We start from the raw sequence: 19,123 nt of genomic DNA, 5'->3' as shown, positions 1-19,123 counted from the left end.
CTTGTATCTGTTGACCTGTCTAATGTTAAAAGGAGAGGAGGGAGAGTGGGAGAACCGTGGCAGGTGGGGGTGCTGGGGCGGACAGGAATAAAATGATCATTATTAACTGTTTAAGTGCTGAATGTTATGATTTATGGAGCCAAAGTGGGGCCAGTTGAGGTGTCACATTGGATTTCCAGAGGCATCCGTCTTGCGGTTTTGGCAGCTTGTTGTACCTTGGGTTCAGATGTTTGCATCGCACTCTTGACAACCCGTTTCCCCTCTCCGACACCCCCCACCCCCCACCCCCAACTCCTCAATAGCTGCTTTAAGCACAGTACACCTCTGATCGCTCCCCTTTTCCTCTCCTTAAACCATCTATCCATCTGCACATCTGCTTTTCATTGAGGCCTGCATGTCTCTGAAGACTTGAACACATTAAACGCTGGCACAAGCACAGTCTCACTCTGGCACTTAACACAACGCTTAGGTGACTTAAAAGGGAGAGGCGAGAATTATAGAAAATGAAGTGTCACCAAAATAAAAAATCGCCCCAGATTACCACCAATTACAGTTAATAATGGTGTCCAGACCATCTGCTGATCAGATGGAGGACTGGTGTTGTCTGTAGAGAAATAATGATACCAGGGAGAGGGAGAAGGAGAGAGAGCGTCATTGAGGGAGACAGCGACATAGACTTTCAGCTATGCGATGATGTGGTTTGATCTTTTCAATACTGTATAGACTGGAATGCTTTGTATGGTAATGTAGTCATAACTGCGTATCTTGGGATAATAGCCATGTTGTTTCAGAGGGGTTAAGTTCTGCTAGATTGGAGACATGTGTCTGCTCCGCTTTATTAGTCATTTATTAGTCACTGAGGTCAGGGGAGAGTTTTTTAGCCAAGGCACAACATTTGCTGAACTTGAACATGACTCTGATCATCAGCCCCTGAGGCAGCCTCAATAGGTGTACAATTACAACGCACCCTAACTGACCATGATCCCCAATGTAAAATTCGTCCAGCATGTGAAGCGTGTTCAACAATCAATGTAATCACCGTCACAGTGACCGCAACCTTCCACTAAAGAGTGAGTCGTACCCTAATTATCAGAATTATCGAGTCTGCATTCATTCATTGTTCCTGTCTATTGTCTTACTTTTCAGTCTCTATGGTCACAGTGGCTGCATTAATCAGCAGGAAAAGGATTAGAGAGCAATTTCCACTCACGATCACGATGCATCTGACTTTTTATGGCTTTGCGCACTATTTTCCCAAAGGATTTTGACGAGTAGGAAGCATGACAAATGGATGACATCAGAGCAGACGTATTGCAGGGTGATTGAAACCTTGTTTCCCTCAACAACCTCAGCCAAAAAATAATCATACATCTCCCAAAACATGTTCTCGAATAACCACGTTTATCCCTTTATAATTACACTCTTGTTTGAAGCATTAGTTTATGTATTCATGTGCAATGAAGCATACAAACTGGCATACCGCTCCTTTAATTTAACTTCTCTTGTACGTCTCAGTGAGCTCCTCAGCTTACCGTCATCCTGCAGTAGTGTTCACCGAAAGGAACGTGCTACTTTAATTATACAGGAGAGCAGAGGAGGCAGAGGGAGCAAAGCAATAGATATCATGTGCTGACATTTATGGAACGGAAGGTACCACTTTGGATGTAACAGAGTATTATTCAATGCCATGTTATTGACGGGGCTGGTTTCTTGCCTACAGTCCTTCTTCCAAATTTTTTTAAGGGCGGTGTTTTGAGAGGGAGATAACAATAGAGTCCTTATTTGTGCCTGTGTCTTTAGTTGGCAGTGCTGGCATCAGTGGCTCTTTGTGAGGATGAGCCAGCACATCTGTACATGGTCTCTGTACTGAACACAACACTTGCCCCCGGTGCTTCTGGCACGGTCCTGCCTCTTTCTTTCTTCGTCTTTCTTTCTGCCCCTGCGTCCCTGATCCCACGCCCTTACAACGTCACTTCTAATTGGGACTGAATGCTTGCAACTGTGTATATCACAGCAGCATCCCACCCTGCCTGTTCTAAGATGCTCACGAGAATTGCACACAATACTGAACTCAGTTAAAAGTGCCCCATGGAGGTTTCTAATAAACAGACAAAAGCTATGTTTACACTCAGTTGTTTCTTACCAAAATGCATACTGTGTATCTTTGAGGTCTAACAAATGTGTTGGATGCATTTCCTTCCTCTCCCAAAGGTAATTAAAAAAAATCTTTTAGAATCTGTATTGCTTACATTCATTTTTATTTGCTAGTAGCTGCCATCTTCCCAGCCTCCTTTTGACCCATTATACATCATTTACTATATTATCCAGACACAATCAGGAATGTAAAATATGGATCTTACATCTGTGTGTGTTTTTCCAGCCAGTCATGCATGTTGTGATGATTCATGTCAGCATTTTTTCAGCATTTATCTCAACAAATGCATTTTCTCTGAAATTACACATTTATGTCTATTTGCTCCCTTGGTTATGACTCACATGATACTTTTCCTCAGAATATAATCATTTTAATTCTCTGGTACAATAACACATTTCCCATCTGGTAATGCTATGCATGATGCAAACAGAATGAGTGTCCCACATTGCTCTGTGGTGCTACTAGAGGTCAAAAACTCTACGGGGTATCTTTAATTTTTGTTTGTTGATTATATCAATTGATTACAGAGAGATATTTTTATCAACTCAAGGATGATGAACACGCAGCTGCCTTGCTCAACAGACCACCCACAAACTCTCTGCACAATCAAAAGAAAACCGTTCAGCTCTTTCTCTCTGCCTCTCACCCATTCACTCACTCACTCACACAGACACACTGGTCTCTCTGTGGTTGTGAGGACACTCATTGACACACTGCGTTCCCAAGTCCCTTACCTTAACCTTAACCATCACAGCTAAATGCCCAATCCATACCCAAACCTAAACCCTATCCTAAGATCATTCCTAAAACAAAGTCTTAACCCTCAAACAGCCCTCTGAAAGTGTGAGGACTATATGTTCTCACAATGATGGTTTTGAACACAAATGTGTCCACACACATACCATAGAAAGACATATACACACACACATGCACATGCCCACATACTCTCTCCTCCTGTCACTGCTGCTGGATGTTTTACATTTCACCTCAGTCCCCAATGCTTTCTCTGGCTTCCACCTCCTGATCAAACTAGGCTTTAACACACAATGAAATGTTCAACGCTGAATTACCATGGCACGTTCAATATAAACTGAATTTACAGTTGGGTCTCGTCCAAGCCACCATATGTTGAGGAGCCTGTTTCCCCAACCAGAGCATGACTGATTCTGTTAATGTAGTAAAGCTCTAAATCACCGGAGTGCTAACTCTGTGCAGCAGGGGGATCAAAACCTTTAACACTCATTTAACACTCTGATTTTAATGTCCTGGAGACATTCAGAAGGTGTCTCTGATGAAGACGCTTCAGTCCATTTTGATCTCTTGTAACACGATGCAGCACTCATTGTGAATGTTGGACACACAAGCACAGACAGGAGGGTCTGTTTTTTAGCCCTTCTTGGAAGTACTCCTACCTGTTTGTGCCGGAACAAGTAAATTAAAACCATGCAAGAAGAGTTTCAGTGACACTCATTGTCTCTCTCCTGAACTAGTTGATGATTCTGCCACAAATTGTCACGCAAACTCCTCGATACAATTAAAACACATATGAAAGTCAGATGCTGGCAGGAGGTTGAAACCCCAGATGTATTTGTAACTTCCCCTGAAAGAACATAACAAGAAAAAAACATCTTACAAACAAATGAGACTTGGGGCTGTAGGTATTTTCACATGGTGGCTCCAAATGGCAGCAAGAGCTATTCTATCTCTTCTGCTCCTGGTTTGTGACTTAGGTAGACAGGATAAGGTTGTGCTTAAAGCAGTTAGAAAATGGAGCATTAAACAGCTAAAGAGACAGATATTTTCTCAGGGACTGGTGGAGAACAAAACAGAGCTTTAAAAAAAAAGAATGAATATTGGACTTGTTTTTATCAGGTGGACACAAACACGCCGTTCTCAGTGGTTAAATTCTGACTCAGAAACAATTGTTCAAAATGATTCATGTAAAAATCATGGTTATGTGGAAAGCTGTAGGAGGCTTGTAACAGTGGCCCAAATGGTGCTTATGGAATTAGTTTAGAAATCCATCTGTGACCAGTGCCATTGTCATGCTGCTCAACAGTCTTGTTGCGAAGGTCTTGGGAAAGCTCTTTGTCTCTACTCATCATGAGATGTTTCTTGCATGACAGCTTGTTAACAAGTGATTTTTCTACTTGCATTCAGGCGATTGGTGACCCTCCTAGTACTAACCCTCCAGCATGCAATCGGCTGTTTTTGTTCTTTTTTATACTGTGTTCAAAACATTTTTCCTTTGTAATCCCACTTCATTGCACATAACTTTTTTATGGATTGGAATGTTACGATTTCTTTAACTGTGTAGTTTTATTGAGTTAATACCAATATCTGGTTTAAATTTCATTATTCTGCATTAGAAATATCTTTAATGAAAAAAATGCTGGTGTGTTGAATACTTATTTCCCCCACTGTAAAACTAAGTTCAGTGAAACTCCTGCTCAATGATTTCCAGGGTGAAGACCCATTCAAATTGATATTTCCAAGGAAATCATTCTATAAAACAATGGTTGCTTTATCGACCTGTTGGAGTAAAACAGTTTGCAGACAGGTAATCATTGTTCTGGGATCATCTGTGTCTTCTCTCTGTGTTTAACTCATTTACATGGTGAACTTTTCCTGGCAAACTTCCATTGCGTACTGTGGCACAGAGCAATAAGCTTTGAAAGAGCACTGTTTCATAATTTGGGTTACATTTACCGGGCCGCATGGTGTGGGTCTGTGTTTTATATAGTGGTGACTCTGATGTGTGTGTGTGTGAGAGAGAGCATGTGCATTCATTCAAGGCTTCATTGACCATCTGCCAGTCCATTCTGTGCTTTATGATGACAGTGTTTTTATTTGGTTGTTTGTGCTTTTGTGTGCATGCATAAGGCCTAATTAAGAGATCTCTGACGATGTTAGTCATCTTCATGTCACTTCTGGCCATCGTGATTGAATTACTCCTGACTTGAGGCAGGGAAACACTTGGCTTCACATCAGCGGACCTTGAAACTTTGATACAGAAACACAGTTGTATATGCTAAGTGGAAAAAAAGAATAAAATGGAGAAGAAAAAAAAAAACAACAACAAAAAAACAGAACAATTCCAGATTTGATAAACATAGTGATTTCTATTGCTTGAAAACAGACCACAGTTAAAAGACATCTTGCCTTCTGTTAACGGCTTTGAGTGAAACCAGCGTTGTTCCTTCGGTCCCCTGGCGATACTGGACTGTTTGCATTGCTCGCTTTGCCTTTTTTCTACTTCTTGTGTTTCCACTGTGACCCGCGACAAGACAAATGCAGTGGAGACTGTGGATACATCAGCTGTAGGAGGGTTATGTGAATAGATGTTCCTTAAACTGAGGTTAACATGCCTCACAAAGTTCCCTTGTTTTCTCTTGTCTTTTGTTCATTCTTGTAACCTTTTTCCCATAGTCCACAACACTTCCTCCCTTTCCTTCTTGTCCTGTTTACTCTCCCTCTCCATCTGTTATTCATGTTGTAATATCTTTCTTTATCCTTTGTTAATCTTTTTCTTTCTTTCTTTTTCATCTGTAGCCAAAATTCTTCAAAATCATTTTCTTAATGTTTCTGTGACTATTTTCACATCTAGCTCATTTCCCTCCTTCACCAGTACCTTTCTGTGTTCTCCCTCACATACATGGTGTTTGGATGAGTTTAGTAATAATGGCTCATGGTGTGTGATAACATTGTCAATAACATCATTAGGAGAAAATTGAATTTGAGAAATTGAGTTAGGAAAGTTGGAACAGGGGGCATGTGGCCACCTTCACATGAGTGTGTGAGGATATCGACTTTCCCTTCACAAATATTTCCTCATACACCGTGTACTCCTTTTGCTCGCTTTCATCTTTCTCGTTCTTATTTTTATTTTACTTTTGGTCACATTCGCAAAACCTCTATTTCTAATTAAATATTCAGGTTGGAATGATAAAAATTCTAATAAAAATAAAAACTTTCAGTTACACAGGCCTAAGGAATAAAACACAATTAAATTGATTGAAATAAGTAAATAGTGATGATGGATATTATTCCTACTACAGTTACTTGGTTTTTGCATTTGAGCACATTGAGGCACATCCAACCTTAAATTACTGAGGAAGCATGAATGAAAGGTGGAACATCTTCAACTATCTAAAGAAGGTCCACCACTTTCTTTGCTCCCATCTCACTGAGTATCTACACCACACTTTAATATCTATGTTTCTTCTGCTGAATTAAGAATTTAGTAATTAAATAAATAAAATACCAGACAATTTAAATCAATTAATGAGGTCACTGTTTACGCAATGGTTTGATTGCATAAAATTAGAACAACTGATGGTAAACTTAAAGGGACAGTGTGTAATTTAACTTCTTGATTAATAACAACGGCTGGACCTTCCGGACATATTTATTTGAGTTAGTTCATTTTTCCCAAATGGACACGTTGCCAGTTTCTCAACTTACACTCGCAATAATATTTAGCAGTAAATCTCTCCAGCGTTATTCTTACTGTCATCAGTCAGACTTTGACCAAAGAGCTCTCCATCTATCACTGGATACTACAGTTATGGCAGCCAACAATTATTCCTCAAGTGAATATTTATTATCTAATAGGATTTCAACGTGTCACTGATGGCGTGGCTCCTATTGTAAACTCATTAGTCTTCCAAGGATTGTTGTAGATCACTGAGTGCAATTTGCTTATCCAGCTTTTAATTTGAGAGTGATACTAAGTCACAGCTTTGCAAGTTAAAATGGTGCTCTAATATGGACACATATCAAGGATGTGTTCTGTTGAAACAAAAAAGAGTGTAGATGTATGTAAATAGTATATCAACTACATTGTCATTTGTGAAGTTGCCAGTTTAGTAATATTCTCCCTGGTCATTTTCCAGTGAATGGTGCCTACTGCTCTGAGAAAGATGTAGACGCTGAGCTGGGTGACGTTGAGGGCACCCTGATGCGATGTGGGCAGAGCCTGCCACTGCCGGTGGGGGGTCATTCAGGGGGGCTTTACCCCCAGAGCCTCCACTGCGACAGACCTATCACCGACCTCCTTCTGCAGGACGGCCCTCACCAAGATACCAGGTAAACTCACTATTATTCTTGTTTTCTAATAATTTTGTTCCTGTTCCAGGTTTGAATGTTTCCTGTTTGGTATAGTATTACTAACATTATGCAGGTACAATGTGTTTTTCATTATCTTTGCTATTGTGAATGAGATGCACACATATGTAGCTGGGAAGCTTTACCCAGGCTCATAAAACACACCAGAGGGGTCCAAAGTACAACATTTATGTTATACTAATGCAATTCTTCTGTTGTGCAATCTTTGACTACTGTTGGTCAAGTCAGAATATTCAGTGAATTTCTATGTTGTGGGGTTTGTCCTTCCTCTTTCCCCTCCTTTTTTTCTTTCCCTCTATCCTCCTAACCAAAAGTGCGTCCAGACAGACATTCACTCCTCAGCCAAACAGGAAATGGTGTTCCTGAATAGAAAGGGGATGGGAGGATGGGGTTGGGGGGGGGGGGGGCAAGTCTTTATTAACAGCAACGATGACAAAGTCTGCCAGTGGCTTTCTCCAATCCAAGTTAGCGTTAGCTCTGTTTTCCCCTGGCGTGCTCAGGTGAAGGGACAAAGACGATTCCTTCATGAGACAGCCCAGAGAAAAGAGAGCTCTTCTCACATCACTCAGGGGCTTTGGACAAAATCCATAATGAGCCAACTGACAGGAATGATTATGTAGGAGATCACAGCAACGCATGGAGAAATCTGACCTGGGCTCCCCATTCAGCAGGGAAAAGATTCCCACCATAATACACAGTATTGTAAACGCTGACCCTTCATAGGCCTGCAATTATACCACCAAAACAGGTGACTCCCTATTTATCCCCAATGTTGGGTTGGGTTTAACCCCTTTGTGTCATCAAAGCCCGTCAGATGGACACACTAGCCAGTGGCCTCTCTGTCTCAGTAGCCATCCATCCCTCCCCCTCTCTCTATTCTTAGTCATAAATGCCCATTCATATCCTCTCACTACTAGAAGATCCTGTTTCATTTATTCATAAAAAGTGCTTTGGATCACCAGCAGTAGATGCTAACTGGTGATCAACATCAACTTATGTCACTGAACCCAAGATATGGCCTACACAATGTTAATGTTTTGTTCCATGAGGTCCCTTATGATGAATTCAATATTTTAGGCCAGTGAGACTCATTTAGAATGACATGATTTTTATGTAAACTGAGCAAAAGATTGTTGGAGGAGGGAGAAGCAGAAGGCTAAACTCTGACAGTGCTGCTGGTGAGAAGGATGAACCAGTCTGTGTCTGTCATCAGCCTGTGAGCTAATAGCGCTCATATTCCTCTCTGTTTTTCTCCTTACAGATCCTCCACTGCCTTCCAGAGGACCCTGACGGGGGCCTCACCTGGCCTGGTCTGCGGCGGTGCCAGCGGTGTTCGTTCTTCTCTCCCTTATCTAATCAAACAGGAGAACTTGATGGGCTATAAGATCTCCAGCACAGGGTCTGGGGTCCCTAGCACATCACAGGCCGGGTTTCAGAACTGTAGAGCAGGCCAAGTTTTGGGGGTGCCAAGGGACGAGACAATTGGAGCTCCACATGTTAGCAACAACGGTAGCGGCACAGCAGGCGGTGTAGGCAGTGTTGTGTCAAGGGATGCGGTGCAACCGTTTAATAATGAAGATGGCTCCTCCCCGCTGGCTTTGTCCCCTACTGACTCCCATCATTCAGCGCGGCTGCTCAGTGCTAGCAGTCTGAAGAGACGCTGCCTGTCCCTGGCCTCGCAGTCCACAGCCACTGCTGGCACAAACAGCGTCGCTGCCACAGGTTCCCCATCAGCTACTGGCGCTGCTTCCGAAGAGATCAATATCACCGCCATCATCTGCTCCTCCTCCCAGATGTCGATGGTGGCCTGCGTCAACGGGTTCCACACTAACCTCTCACCCAGCCACACCAGCAGTGCCGGTTTCTCCTCCTCTTCCTCCTCCTCTTCGACGTCCCCACCCTCTAACTCCTGCTCACGGGAAGCTCTCCAGAGGCCCCCACCTCACGGCAGCCCCCAGCAAGCCAAGGTACAGGAGAGCTGTAAGCTGTCCTCACCTGCCACCTGTCTGCTGTCCCTTTCCTCCTCCTCCTCCACGTCCTCCTCTTCAGTGTCATCAGTAGAGCCGGAGCAGGGCCAGGGGCAGAGCCAGGGACTGTGTGAGGAGCAGGGCTCCATGCTGCAGGGGCGCGGGGCTGGGGGAACAGCCGGGGGAGGAGTGGGAGGAGGAGGAGGAGGAGGCTCAGACGGGCTGGGGCTACTGATGAGTGGGGCCTTGATGTCTGGGACGCTGCATTCGGGGCCTGAAGATGGGGCTCTCCTGGACGGGAGCCAAAGACCGGGGGCTGCCCTCAAGCAGGAGCCCCTCGATGACTTCTCTCCCAGTGAAGACGAACTCTTTCAGCACCACTATCATCATCACCATCACTTGAGTGGTCGTAGTGGGCACCTTCGTCACCCTCACCACCCCCCTCGACCTGCCATGCCTCCACCCTACCACCTACACCAATACATGGGGTCCAGCCCTGGGGGCCTGCTGCACCACCAGAGCCAGCAAACAGCACCAGCCTCTTCCCTGGGACACAAACAGACCTCTGGAGGCCCACCCGGGTCCCATACAGCCCCAGAGCAGGAAGAAGTCATTGGAGGAACACTGGGCGATAAGCAGGTCTGTCGCTGGATTGACTGCAGTGCTGCGTACGAGCAGCAGGAGGAGCTTGTGAGGCATATTGAGAAGGTCCACATCGATCAGCGCAAAGGTGAGGACTTCACCTGTTTCTGGGCTGGCTGCATTCGCCGCTACAAGCCGTTCAACGCTCGCTACAAGCTGCTCATTCACATGAGGGTCCACTCTGGAGAGAAACCTAACAAGTGTATGGTGAGTCATCATAAACCACTAAAAATATCTACCCACCACTTGCCAGATCCAAAAAACAGACACCAGTGGTCATTTCTATTCACAACACATACAATCAGTATTGATTGAAAATCCCCTCATAGTCAACTGTCTTACGTTTACTAATTTTTCTCTCTTTTTTGAAAGTATTAGGTTTTATTTATTGGTTTAATATGAGTCTAGTTTGTCCCATAATTGCAACCATCTGTTAAAAATGTTTTTTTGTTTGAATTAAACACTAGAACATTTTTCACAAAGTAACACAGTCCCTGTAGATTATTTTTCCTCAACAAGATACATGTACATTGTGTCCAAAAACAAGACTGGACTTGCTTCATTGCTGATTACTTTTCAACAGAAACTTTTATTTTGTTTTGGTTGAGAAACAGTTATGATTGTAATTCCTCTATTTTTAGTAGAACATATTTTTAAAAAAAAAGAAGTTTTTTCTTTTCCACTGAAGATGGGAGCTTCTCTAAGAGTAGCACTACCTCGTTAGTATAAATAAATTTGTGGTTGTATTCTTTACAGGTAAAGCTCCAATTCCACAAGTCAACACACTAATCAATGTCAAGCTGTCATTCCCCCGCGTCCCTTAGCGAATGGAAAAAGCCCTCCAACCTTAAGAATGATTTAGTCCAAATACACAATTAGTCCACAATTTGTGTAGCGCAAAGCCATGTTTATTTTCACGAGCACTCTGTTTTTTGAGAAGGGATTCAGATCATGAAAAGCCAACACATATGGTTAACATAACCAAACAATGCCTACACTTGATCCATTTAAATGGGAGCTTTAAATGTTTAGCTGTCCCACAAGTATTAAGTGAATTGGCTTCATGTCCAAGCCAAACATGAGGAGAAATGTAGTAGTCTGGAGAAGGGAGCCACAGAGGGATCGTCGGTAACGTTTGCTAGTCTTGCTCAATTCACGGCTTCACCCAAAGCCCCTGTCAGAAGTGGTCCTCCTCAAGTTCAGGAACCCATCCAAATCCTAATTATTGAAAAACTGAGTCTGCAATATTGTTACAACACCTGTTTTATCTCAAGACCCTTTTTTTTCCTTCAAAGAAAAAAAAAAGTCACATCTTGTTTATTTTCCTAAGTAACTTGTATAACAGTGGCTTGTATAATTAGCTGAAAAGAGAGTTTTTTTAATAGGAAGTTGTATTTCATGGTACTTTTAGGCCGTGGCAAATAAGAAATTCATGTTTGTTCTGACTGATTGTGATATTTGTACTGCACATCTAAATTTGAACGCTGAGTGAAGCCAAAAAGACACAAACTCAACTGCCGTTGCTGTTCTCCCTGTTTTGCGTCACTCTGGGGTATTAGTGTTTCTGCTTCCTTGACTCAGCCTGAAAAAAAAAAGAAAAAAAAAAAAATTGGAAGTAATTTGTCCAAACGGTTAATTCTGCTTTTGCTGTGTTGTATTTCAGGCTTTCATTCGTCTTTTTATTGTCGTGGATGTTGGTGCTCTTTGTGCCGGTGTGTCTTTACTCAGTTTAGGACTGCAGTTCCATTTGGTTGACACATGTTTGTATGTGTATAGGTGTATGTATAAATGTATCACTGTGAAGGTGTGTGTTTATGTGTGTTTTTGGAGATGTTTGCCATATGTGAGCTCTAGAACAATTCGGCTCAGTGTGGACGAGCCACTGGACTCTGTCTGCAGACATCAGGCGCTGTGAAACTCTGCTACACACCCTAACCTCCTGATCACCCGTATTTCAAGCACACACACACACACACATAACACGCATATTCGCAGCCATGCAGCAATGTGAAAAAGGGGATATTGTTTCCATTGACTCTCACAATAGGAAGTATTGATTCTATGTACAGTACGTTGGGTTGTAACCCTCCTGCTTTTCCGACAGAGCATAAACAGAAATGTGAAATGTTTTCAAGCTTGAATCAACACATCTAATCAGCAGGGATTGAATATATGTTGATCTGGGACTTGAGCAGATAAACCTGGAGGGCCAGAGAAAATAAACATGCTCTCTGTTTGTATTTGTAACTGTGTTTGTGTTTGTATATAGTCTATACAGATTTAAGTTAAGTACTCTGCGCTTATAGAAAACCTAGTTTCTCTATTTGTGTCTGAAAAAGCTTGCATGCTCCTGTATTTTAGTTGTGTCCATCCCAAGTCCTTATTTTTTTTGTCTGAGCTTGTGTGCTTTTTGGCTAGTAGCACTGATACCTCTTATGTTTGTTGTGCTCGTGTAATAGACAAAGGCATTCAAGAATTTGAGCAATTCATATAGAGGAAACAGATGAGACATTCTGTTTTAGGACCAAATGCCCCTAGAAAAACCAGGGCTAATCCCTTTATTATCTTTCCAGCAGCAGATTCCAGCAGATTCAAGCAGGACTCCTCTCACATCCAAACATAACACATCTCTCCCCTTTCTCTCTCTCTCTCTCTCTCTCTCTCTCTCTCTCCTCTCTCCCTCTCCCTCTCTCTCTCTCTCCATACAGTATATATATATGCATATACTCTATCTCCTTTTTCTTCTTACAGCTGCACAGCATTTGCTTCATGCTGCGTCTTGGCAGGAAAAAGTCATTATCACAACACACAAGTCGTACCCTGACCCCTGCATGGGCCTGTCACAGTCTGTACCTGGCTAATATTTTCTGAAATACTTCATTAAAAAAAAAAAAAAAGTCAGTTCCTTCCATATGTTGATGGCAGAGTTTGTGGCTCTTAAAAGTTCTGCTGCCTTTCAGAAAATATGTGTAGTTCACTCTCCCTCCCCAATTAAAGCTGGCCCTGGGCTGTTGTGTGGAGCAGGCAAAGCAATGACGGACATACGGGTGAAAAGGAAACAACATAATCTCTCTGCAATATCCTGTTGTGTTTCATGCCTAATTCACTTGTTGTTTTAGTTTATTACATTTTTTTCCTGTGTCTGCATAAATATTAAAAATATATCCAGCAAGAGTATCCCTGACATGGTCCTAGACTTTGATATTGTTCTGCCTTGTCAGAGCTTGGCCCAGTGGATTTGAAGTGTCTGAGGGCTGCTTGAATTTTGAGCTATGAAGGTCAGAAAATATGCTCCTAAACCACTGAGGCTATCTGTGTGGAAAGGACAGACGGCAGAGTGACTTCAGGCAGGAGTACAGCATTGTGCACTTTATTTGGTTTGTTTGGCATAGCAGTTTTTGGTCAGATGTCGGAGAAAAACCTAACCCATAAAATAAGATTTTCAAAACAATAGCTTTAAATGATATTAGAGGAGGTTATATTGTTGTGGGATGAAGGATGCAGTCAGTGGTTCAAGGCATGAAGAATGATTCAGTGGTTTTGTTATACCACTGTATTTATACGCAAAATTTCATAGTAAGAATCTTTTGAAAAGATGCAGTATTTTTAGAAATTCTAACAAAAGCACTGCACTCTTTGGGTGCATTATGTGCTGCAAATGCTGCAAATGTTTTATTGTGACAGCTTTTGGCTTGGATACAGTATCAAGGCTTCATTTAAAATTTCATTTTTGCACCTGGCACCTGGACAGATTTATTAAGGCATGCTTATTAAGTTTTATGTAAGTAAAGTGAGGCGGTCTTGATGGTGATTTATATGTCATTAAGTGGGGAGATAAACATGTTTTCATAGTGCAGCATGCCCACAGTAATTAACAAAATTAATTTTTTTTATTTGATTAAAGTTCCTGTTTTTTTTTTCTCCCATAGTTCATAGCATTAATGTGATATAACTGACAAGTTATCTAAAAACAAAAGAAGAGTAGATTCACATATTTTAGTGCTACTTATATGTTAGACTAAAGGCGAGACAGAGAGCCACCCGCCCATTTCACAATGATAATACACAGCCAGCATTAGCCGCTTAATGGGGCCCTGTCCAAACACATACACATGTGCGCGTCTACAGACAAACACCAACACACACACACCACTGACACACTCAGTCAAACCACTTGTTGAAGGAAAGTTGGATGTTGAGACCTGCTGGAAAAAAAGCATAGATCATGGAATTTCCTCTTTTTTCACTGGTGTGAAACCAGCAAACATATATATTTAGATTTACTAGACTGATTTTTGGAAGAGAGTGGCTGAAATCCCTCTGGCAGCAGACGTTGAGACATAGAGCGCCAGCCGGTGCCAAGATGGCGTGTATTTTCAGGGGTAAATAGAGTCTTTTGTGAGCAATCAGCTCAGATGCAGGAGATGAAACAAGGATTGCCATTAGCTAATTAAAACTGAGGTTCAGCACATGACCTGACTTTTCCTCTGAATGCCGCCTGAAACTGGAGCTGTCTGGGCACTGGGTGCGGGCGGCGAGTGACATTGATATTAATGTGTTCGTACCCGTATGAGCCTCCGACACTCCGGCCTGTCTGGACAGTTTAGCGCACACGATCTCTGAGTCTAGCTCCTGAACCACCAGGGCCCAAAACTACCTGTTGCAAAGTTCAGTTTGCTGTCAGATGATCCTCAAGAGCACTTGTGTAGAGAAGCTCAATCATGCTTTTTTATCATTATTTCTGTTTTATTTTTATTTTTTTTTTAAGGAACTAAGAAAACATAATGCTCAAGATTCCTCTCATTCTTTAAATTTGCATGTCTTTCCTCAGTTGATAAAAACATTAAAAATCACCCAAATTGAAGTCACGATATTTTATGCACCGAGCAGCAACATGCAGACATTCAAACTCACCCAAGCAACTCAGGCATGCATGAAAACCAAATTACCAACTCAAAATATTGTGGATCAGCAAGGCCGACTGGCTCCTCAGACTACACACACACACACACACACACATACACATATATATAAATTCACTCCAGTGTACTGGGAGAGGAGAGGTCTGTATATGGCTCATTTGAGGTAATCAGGGTCAATAGGCGAGAAAGGGCATTGATTCAGCATGTCAGGAGTAACTGCATGCTTAGGACACAGAGCTCCTAAAGTCTGTTAAGTTGGCACAAATGCAAAGACCTAATCAGGCCCCAATAAGGACCTAGCTGAGATCAACTTATAGCGCTTTTATCTGAAGGTCCCACGTTTCTGCTCCCCATTAAATTATTTTCTAAATTAGCTTTGTCAGTCATTCCCCAGGCAAATGAGTTCATCAGGTAGCTAGATAGCCTAATTTCTTTCTACAAACCCATAATCCCATCCTGTGGTTGTCCTCTGTCTTCCTGTCAGGTCCGCTGTGCTGCTTGGCAGCGCGGTCGTCATGCTAATAGTAACACAACACTGTCCATATGTGATATTGGTATGATGAAACTGCTGGCGGAGGGGCTCTGCGACTGATGTTTTGGCATACGAATGAAAGCCCTGGATAGATGGATCTTGCTTGTTTTCCTTGTTGAGCGGGCCAGGCCAACTTCTTGTCAGGCCGAAAAAGTTTTCCAGTCAATCTTTTGCAGTAATGGAGTCCAGTACTCCATAGCCCCCCAACATCACCCTAACTTTACTCTGTCTTTCTCTTCCACAATCTATCATTTAGATCTGGGGACTGCTTTGATGTACTCAGCACTTACTGTATCTACACAACCACAACATACGCCTCAGTGTCCCCATTGGTTATTTTTGTTTAGCCAGACAAGAAAACATTCTGTTTTGAGTAGCAACTAATCTGTCAGGCTGTTTGTTTGTCATTGGCATTGTACTTACAGCTATTTATTGAATATTAATATCCTTTTGATTAAAACCATACATGGTGTTCTGCTTTGTATACATAGTCCACATTCTGTCAAGATTTGTTTGACAGATGCACTTTGAAAGTTGTCCTGCTTTTAATCTAAGTAATCAAAAACATATTGAGATATATTTTAATTAAGATCTAATCTAAATGGCTATGTAGGTTGATGTCAGTTTTTAATGATATTTCTACACTAAATTCTAGTAAAATCACATACTATCACTGTTCTTTAGTACTGATATACCAAGACAAATTCCTTGTATGTGCAAATAAAGTCTGATTCTGATTGATATGAACAGTCTTAGATGTTGACATTAAAAAGTGTGGCCTTACCTGAAAGTCAAAGGTAAAAGAAAAATATTTTTAAACGTTAACACTCGCATTTATGCGTTTAACTGTTTAATATGCACTGAATTCTGGTGTGGTGCAGAAATATTCTAGTGTAATTATTTATTTTATTTTAAGATTTAAAACCCCACAAAACTCTCACATTTATAACTCTGTGTTAAAGTTTCAGTTGCTCTCTCTTACTCAGTCTGTATCATATACAGCAGCATGTCAGCATGTCCTAATTACAAATTAAATTTAACAGGATTTTAGTATGTTTCCATTGGACAAGCGACAAAATTAGGATCAGCGTGAATACTACATTCTGACTGAGTGTGGTGTTGATGGAAACCCATGCCTCCCGAAGCAGTGCGCAACAGAAACTGAGGAACTGCTCACAGCTGGGTCAATTACTAAATGTTTGGAGCAGATTTTTCCTTTCTCTTTGTCTACTTTCCAAAATAGAAATTGCTAGAGCCGTTTCAAGGACACAGTTTGATGGATCTCCAGTCGTGCACATCTTGTATCATTTCCTGTTAGTACAGAATGGTAAACTATGTTAATTTCCTGCATAATAACCTCTTGCACTGGACATGCCACTTGTAACACTGTAGGTCTGGTTTGCTACGACAAAAAATGTTTGCTCATCAATTCTTAGCCCAGTAGAGTTAGCTGGCGATCAAGCTACCAGATAAGAGGTTGTGCCAGGCAGAGCCAAATGACCTGCGTTATGTGCACCCATTGAAGAAAACAGCAGATTTTTTTTCAGTGAATGCACTGTGTGGGCAGCTGTCATTGAACTGACTAATCTGGCTTGTTTGGATTCCTCACCGATGGTTTAAAACATCTATGGCTGATATGACAACTTGCCCAACATAGTATACAGGATGGCTGGGTATTTTTCTCACTATACAGCTAACAATTGATATCGGTATAACAAGTGGTGCAAGTGGTGGAGCATTTCTTGAAAATGTTATACACTGCTTTGACGGATTCAAGCCACAAAAGGTCAAACAGCTACGGCTACTCTACTTTAAACCTCATAACCAGGTATCAAAGCATGCAGGATTTACTACATGTGATACACTCTAATTGCATTTGTCTGGAATGTAATATTTTGAGTTTCCCCATTTCCTCAACATTTAATCATGCTCTGGTATCGGAAACTTGAAGACCCAGGGCTGCGGCTGGTTATACATTGCACAGAGATTGTGTCATAATTGTGTCCCATCCAAATCCTTAATCAGTTTAACCTCTCTGGTGAGCCAGATCAGTTTACCAATACATGGGAGAGATGGAGCTGGGGTGTGTGTTTGAGGTCTCTGTCGTGTTTGGGAGGGGGGGTGTCGCAGGGATCCAAAACTGGTTCATGCAGCAGAGAGAAAGAGGGAGGATGGATGGAGAAAAGCCATGTGATCTCCGTCTTAGATCATGGGCCTTTTTAGGCTCCCCTCTAAGACTTTTAAAATTTTCCCTGGTTGTTAGAGCTCAATAGTAGTGCCTTTTGGCTGTATACCGTCATGGATCGTGTGCATTGTGGAGGCGTACTTAACCGTTTCTTCTCTACAGTCAAACAGATAATTATAGCCAAAGTATGTTTGTGGCATTTTACAGGGCAGAGACATAACAGGCCCTTTCTGCTCTGAGGCTACCATCCTCACCCACTCCTCACATTCACACACTGGCCTCGCTTTGTGCCAAGACACAATTTGTGCCACAGCGGCCAGTCAGTAAACATACCCACCAAACAGGTCAATAGCTTGTGTATGCCGCATGTGTGTCGAACAGAGGCAAATCTCTTGGTGTTTATTTTTGTGTTTTGCTGACTTGTCAGTGCAGCAGAGGGCACCACACAGAACCGAGTCCACCCCCGCCCCCCACCCATGACCGCCTTTGCATCACCCACCAAACAAGCAAACAAGAAGAACATTTATACACCCCGGGACCACTTCTGTCTCAGGGCCACACCACAGCACCAGGACGACAGTATCCCTCCACCCAGCCAGACCCGCACCGCACCCACCAGACCAAGCTAGATTTCCAGCTAATATATATATATGAGAAACTGAGTTGCTACTGTGCAAAATAAACACTAAGAGAAGTATGGATAAATGATGTAGCGAAAGACATGTTTACATTTATGGTGTCAAGTTTAAATTATGCACTGCGGTGTTCTGTGGTTAGTGTGCCGGGTTTAATTTGAATGTTTGAGAAAAGAAGTGAAGGTTGAAAGAAATGGAGCCAAACAGGCAATTCACTCCTACTGATGTCATCCCAAAAAAAGACATTTTTGCCCAGAATTCATCACAAGGCATTATGCATGACAAGTGATTTGGTATGCACTGAATGTGGACTTGAGAGCATTTTTGAAGCGTTAGCAAAGCTGTTGCACATACAGCTCAATCATTTATACAGGAGGTTGAACGGACTTTCCAAGCTGACACGTGTGTGTGTGTGTGTGTGTGTGTGTGTTTTACACTGCAAGACTTTGGTGTGTTTTCAATTCCCAAGAGAGATTGTAAATGACATGTATATCAAAACAGTGACACTTCACTAGAACCACATCTACTGTAATTACTGACAATGAGAGCAAGGGGGGAAATTAGAGATAGAGACAAGACCAAAAATCCTTTCAGTGGGACATATAAGGACACAATACACACAACGATCCAATTTCTTATTACTCTATTTTATGATTGTGTGACCCAGCAGCACTGGCACTACAGAGACTGACATTTAAGCTGGGATTTACCTCTCCCCCGTGGAGTTTTACACCCCAATGATCTCTAACTGTCTCCAGAAAGAAGCCCTCTCGTTTTCTGTTCGCTTCTAAAGACATCTGTTTCACATTCAATCTGTTCAGCTTTGGAATTAGTTTAACATCGATGTAAAAAGGGTTTATGCAGGGTTTAGACCCAGAATGGTTTGGTTATTTGGGCAGAATTACAGTAGAAGTAAGAAGCCTTTAAGTCGTAGTATATCCCTTTGTTTTTCCTCTGT

General features: G+C 42.0%; 1 protein-coding gene across 2 annotated transcripts in view; it reads left to right on the top strand.

The window, feature by feature from the left end:
• LOC108877345 (zinc finger protein GLIS1) overlaps nt 1–19,123 on the top strand; it is a 72,392-nt gene that overhangs the window by 23,382 nt on the left and 29,887 nt on the right. For both annotated transcript variants that reach the window (XM_051077526.1, XM_018667347.2), the window contains 2 exons: nt 7,051–7,243; nt 8,544–10,098. In XM_051077526.1, the coding sequence (XP_050933483.1) occupies nt 7,051–7,243; nt 8,544–10,098 (1,748 nt within the window). The remainder of the gene's footprint in view (nt 1–7,050; nt 7,244–8,543; nt 10,099–19,123) is intronic.

This window comes from Lates calcarifer, linkage group LG17 (assembly GCF_001640805.2).
Source record: "Lates calcarifer isolate ASB-BC8 linkage group LG17, TLL_Latcal_v3, whole genome shotgun sequence".
In the NCBI taxonomy this organism is placed as follows: Eukaryota; Metazoa; Chordata; class Actinopteri; family Centropomidae; genus Lates; species Lates calcarifer.
This window is presented reverse-complemented; position numbering and strand designations above follow the sequence as displayed.